At 38.3% G+C, this 6000-nt stretch overlaps 1 protein-coding gene across 1 annotated transcript in view; it reads right to left on the reverse strand.

The window, feature by feature from the left end:
* The window catches only part of DYRK4 (dual specificity tyrosine phosphorylation regulated kinase 4), a 28704-nt gene extending 23233 nt beyond the window's left edge, over positions 1 to 5471 (reverse strand). Inside the window, exon 1 of the mRNA XM_065665059.1 lies at positions 5131 to 5471. Within this exon, the coding sequence (XP_065521131.1) occupies positions 5131 to 5223 (93 nt within the window). The 5' untranslated portion in view covers positions 5224 to 5471. The remainder of the gene's footprint in view (positions 1 to 5130) is intronic.
* Between the last annotated feature and the right edge of the window lie 529 nt (positions 5472 to 6000).

The following is a 6000-nucleotide window of genomic DNA, read 5'->3' on the forward strand; positions in this document are numbered from 1 at the left end:
TCCTACTCCTATAACATTCAACCTGTCCTACAGCTGCAATATTGCACTTCAATCCCAAGCTCTCATCTCCTACTATTCCAGCCCTTCAAATCATGTATTACCTTGCTAGTTCTAACTATCAGTCAAGAAACAGAACAATGTCCTTATTTACTACCTGGTCTGCAGACATGAGTTTTACAGCCGAGCATACAGCATTCTGCAAAATCAGAAACTGTGACACATTTTCGTAATTCCCCAAATGCCAGCCAATTTTTTCAGTACCCACTTGACCACAGAAATCAGAAATGCATTAAAATTTTATAAATTATTAAATGCACAACTATGTAAAATATAGACTCCATTGTCTCCTCATTTAAATGGGCACTGTCTTCTCTTTGTATTCAAAACTGAATCAAGCTGTAGAATACATAGAGAGAATGCAATGTAGGTGTTAGATCGTGCAATATATTAAAAAGCCATACCAAATGCATTCTCGCACACTCAAAATACAGAAGGAACATAAACACTTTCCCCACCTTGTCAACTATTTCTGTCAGCATAACTGCAAGAGCCGTTAACTGCAGGATAGATGTTGATTATTCCGTTCGGCGAATGCATTTCAGGAAGCCCACCTTCATCTAGTCAGAGCATAGCAAGATCAGTTTCATACAGTACCCTGATCAGAGAAAAATGGATAGTGCTTCTGCTTGGCTTCAGATTTAAATTTTTATCCCGGAAATATGCCAGTGACTATTAGCTGCTCTAGTATTCTTTTGGTGGCCATCTGTTCCCTTTCTCAGCCTCCTTCTAGCCAAATATAATTTTCCATATTTATCATGGCAAGTCAGTAATAGGAAAGACAACTATAACAGGATTGGCTGTTCTCCTTGCCGTCGCAGTCTGTTCTTTCTCACTGAGCTCATGCGCTTGTGAAACCAAAAAACACTTGAACTTGTATCTTTTCAAAATTTGTCGCAGCGACCTTGCTATACAGTGAGCAAAATCTATTCACCAAGACAGCCAACCTGGGAAACGAAATTAATACCTCAAGGGTTGATTTCTCATTGGACATTATGTGTCATTTACTGAGGACCAAATTATGGCACCTTGGTCTGTGGTTCTTGTTGGCATCAGTGCAGAGCTGCTCTGCCCTGTGAGATAAACAGGCTCTCATTTCGGTGTAGATACTGAGACAGAGCTTAGCTGCCATCCTGTCTTTCCTATTCCTCTTTTGGGTGTTGTATGTGTGATGGAGCACTGATGGAGGCATCCCTAATCCCCCCACTATCTTAGGGGAGTATCTAAACCTGAAAATACAATTTGCTCTCCTCCTTCATACAGCCAAGGAATGGCATGTTCCCTGCTGGTCTTAAATCTGTCAACAACCAGAATAGTCCTACTTTCACTCAGAAACCAGGGCTTCCAAAGAAGTACATTCTCACCCACAGACACTGTTCTAGAAGGCTGCCACTTTTACTGATGCACCTTGAATGAGCACCACTTTTCACAGTGTAGTCAAAGGATAAACAGCTATTCTTTCATATTCATGGTGCTCCAGCAATGCCTTTGCCTAATATAATTGCTGAGGGGCACCTATTAAAAGGCACATCGCTCCCATTTCCATCACTACCACTTTTCCATTCTTCCAGGCTTTGTTGGCAACTCTCTTGTATCAGTATTAGTGCTCCCATACAAGAGAAACTTCTCATTCACTGGCCAAAACACCAGACTGTCCCACCAGCAGGGCAGGTTTAGCCCTGGCAATGCGTGGAGATGCCATGTGCTGGAACACAAATTAAACAGTACAAACACACATCAATTCTATTTAAGTGAAACCGCTCCCACACAAACTTGTACAGACAAACCACCATGTGTGAGCACATACAGCTAGTTACACTTGACTCTTCTCTCCCACAGGTATATCAAGCATTTCTGAGCAATTTCCACCAAGGTGCACAAGAAGGGAATTAATTAATGTAGTGTGAGGCATATATTCTGTGAAAATATAGATCTGTGATACTAGAAAATATCAGTGCAGTCCACTGTTGATATCACATTTATGTACTACATAGATGAAGCACCACCACAATCACAACTGGTGCTTGCTAATAACACCCAGTGCTCATCTTTCAACCAGCTGTGCTAGGTACACCAGGTGGGGTATGTAGCAGAAAGCGGCACACTGCATTCCCTTGGCTTGTTGCAGTGCAGGGATTCTTTTAATCAGAAGATTTATAATACAGCTTTACACAGGTTTTGACTCTGTTGAAAAACTGTTAGCATTCCCAGGATAGTCTACATAGAAAGGAGTGAAGGACAAATCTGAAGGACTTAACTATGCCCCATTAAGAAGAATGCACTGAACTTTATTTTATTTTATTTCTGTTCTTTGTAATGCTTTCTATTCTCATTTTATTACTTTCTTGTAAGAACATTCAAATTTGCTATGTTATGCCATGCAGGAATAAAAATCATCTTCAGGGTGATTCTTTCCTCATACCTGAAGAGGACCAACCCATTTTTGACAACACAAGAAACTGTATAAAGTTTTCTCCTGCATTTCTCAGCAATACTTTCAAAGCAAGAGAAACCTCTCAGGATTATTACTATGCTTCAGTCATGGTACACTGAAAATGTTTCAGCTATAAATTACAAAAAGGTTTCTTTAAGTTTGACAAAAATATTTATGGACTTTGTAACTATATTTCTTTTTAATACCTGTTTCTGAAATATGTTTAATTAAAGGAGCTAAATCCAACGGTAGATAAATTCCTCATGGATGCAATCACTAGCTGTGATCACACAGACGAAGACTTAACTATAAATTTGTTCAGTTTGCCGAAATCTCTGTGAGGTAGAATACTATTAGGCGTGAAGGAAATTAAAGAACTTCTCCTGTAAAGGAACAGGCATTCTGCAGTGAGAAGAGGTTTTGTTTCATCTTAGCCTAAATATTCAAGGTAAATGAATTTCCCTGTGGAAGTATTCCTGTTTTTTTATCAGCTTGGCTTGAGAACAAGCCTATGCACATAATGTAGACTAGCTATCCCAAATTTTTACATCCCTAAAATTCGATTAGACTAATTCTGCTCTTTGTGCTGTTTACTGACCTCCTCCTGCACTTCAGCGCTCCTGATCTGAGCAAGGATAAAAGATACAGAAGAACAATGAACTGAACGCTGTCTCCAGCCCTGCGCTGTGGCATATGTACAGGTTTGGCCAGTAGCATGGAGAAAGTCAAATGCTGCCACTGCAGGCTGAAGCAGGGAAGGTGCCTAAAATCCCTAAAGTATAATGTGAGTGGAATTGCCAGAAAATGTCTTATATCGCTCCTGCTCTATTTGCTGTAATAAAGCATATGAACTATGTCAATAAGACTGCTGCAAAACCAGTGCAAAGGGAATGGCTGATTTAAAGTTTTGCATACATTTACTTGGGCAAAAATTCTACCAGGTGAACCAATTATTCCAAGTCTACTGGAAATGGAAAAGCCAGTTACTGTGACTATGACACACAAAAGAAATGTGTCTTCTTTTGTGTGTGTGTTCCACAGAAGAGTGCAAAAGCTTGGGATATGATAAAGTCCAGTTTCTGACATTGGAATTACTTGCTAGGATATTGGCTCTTTAAAGTTTATTAACAATTCCTACCATGGATCTGCTCTTTCTCCTAGCAAATAACAAAAAAAACCCACCCAAAGTTAATAATGCTGTTAAGTTCTAAAAGAGATCAAAAGCTAGGTAAGAAATACAAATGCAATTTTACATAAGAGGAAATTAAGGCATTATATAGCTAAGGATGTAATTATTACAACCTTGAGAGATAATTCCCAGTGTCTGAGCAAAGGTCCACAACTGAATTCAAGCAGAATTTGAGTACTTGGGGATTTTCCAAACAGTTCTTTGATTGTACAAAGCCACCAGGACCCTAGCAACATCATCATTTCTAGGAAACTGACTAGGCAAACAAAGGACAGCCTAGAAATCAGGGCTCAAACAGTTTTTTCTAAAGCATCAATCTGTTCTTAGGACTATTCCAAGAACAGAAAATATGGTTACTCCTGGACTCACAAACTAAAGAGGAATCACATGAGAAGCAGGAATTGGACAAAGACCAGATAAGCTGATTTAAATTGAGTGGGGGGCACAGATGAAACACAGCTCTAGATATGTTGGAAAGTCATAGGCAAAACAAAAATGATAAGCAAATTAGATCATTATCATGACAGAAAAAAACTTTTAGCTTTCCTGTCAAGCCCTGAAAGCCTGCAAGATCTTCCTTTCAAGAAAGAGCTCCAGCTGTTTCTACCAATCTTGGGAAATGCCTGTGTCACCCCTGTGATGACTGGGAGTGGAAGCTGGAGAAGTTAGTCCAGAAGAATCGAGGTGTCTCAGTCATTGTATAGTTCAGAACCACACTTACTAAATACCTTCCCAAATATTACTGACATCAGACATTCATATACGCATTCAGATATACTTCTTAAATAGTGACCTCTTGGGGAAGAAAACCAGGGGCATCTTTTCACAACTATATTACTTCAGAAGGGTTATTCTAATGTAAAATTAATAGCACCTCAAATCGATTTTCCTATAGGTCAGTTTAAACAAAATGACCCAATGTTAAACTGAGAAACACATGTTTTTAAAAAGGCAGAACTTTTGATTTCAGATTAATACAACTCACTGGGATTTCTATATAAAAAATAGACCTACAATATACATATTCTACAATATACATATTACAATATACAATACATATTACAATATGCATACAATATACAATCTACGTAGTCTACAATATACATATATTTTTAACAAACCAAAAAATCCTCTCATGTAAAACTAAAGGTCAATCTGAAATCTTTTGCAGAACCCTAGGTGCTCTGGGATTCTACAGACTAATTATTTGCTTTGTAGCATTAATAATGTTAATGCATTCATTAAAAATTGTCATCTTAATTCCACTTCAACAAATTTAGATAATGACTAATCCAATATCATATGAAATTGATGGTAAATGGTAGAACTGATCAAACTGTCTTCCTTCTATTTTCTAACAGTTATTTTCCATTCCACACAACAGGTATGCCATAATCTAATACAAACATTTGTACATCAAACAAGAAAAACAAATGCCAAGCATTATTACCTTAGGCTGGATTCTCCTGTTTCTTCTCATTCGTAAACAAGAGTTATTGAAGAAGCTGAAATCACAGCATCTCTCGCTGCTTTCCTTCCCCATGATGACAAAGCTCCATGTTTTAAATCAGTATCCATTAAATTGGTCTCCTTGTTATTTAAACCTGATGTTACTGTTCATCTAATCCAACCCAGCCACACAGGTGTCCCTCCATGAATACCATGGGCTGATGGATGATTTTTATGGGGGAACTGGCTGGAATGAAATCACATGTTTTAGCACAGTTCCACAGCACCGACACAAACTAAGTAATATGAAACTGAACTGTGAATAGTAGAATATCTGCTGACGTGCTGTGAAATCTTTGAGGACTTAGCACAAGCACAACATGTTCATCAATTAGGCTCAGCATGATTGCAAAACTGTCCCTTGAGGCACCACAAGGTGCATCATTTGCTTTCCTTTTCTTTCTTCTTTTTTTTTTTTTCCAAAGACAGGACCGTAGCTTTAGCTCTATCGCTGTAAACATAAACTGTCTCATTAACTAATTCAAAAGTAATTTAGAGTTTCACAGAGAATCCAAGGGGTGCCTCCAAGTGTTTCACTCGAAGCTTCCTCTTAGCCCTCAAAACTACTTGCAGTCTTGGAATTACTGTTTCTAGGTAGTCCTGTCTCTGCTTAAATTTTAACCTTCTATGCGCCCTGACAACCTTTCAGATACTCCTTCAGCAAAACAAATGTTTGCAGATAGAGCACCCTTAGCTTAGAATGTTAAGGGAATAGTCTTCAGTGATCTTTTATTCAGCACACCATAATCTATTTTTGCACTTAGAGTCATAGAATCATAGAATAGTTAGGGTTGGAAAGGACCTTAAGATC

Source organism: Lathamus discolor, chromosome 1, assembly GCF_037157495.1.
Source record: "Lathamus discolor isolate bLatDis1 chromosome 1, bLatDis1.hap1, whole genome shotgun sequence".
Taxonomy (NCBI): Eukaryota; Metazoa; Chordata; class Aves; order Psittaciformes; family Psittacidae; genus Lathamus; species Lathamus discolor.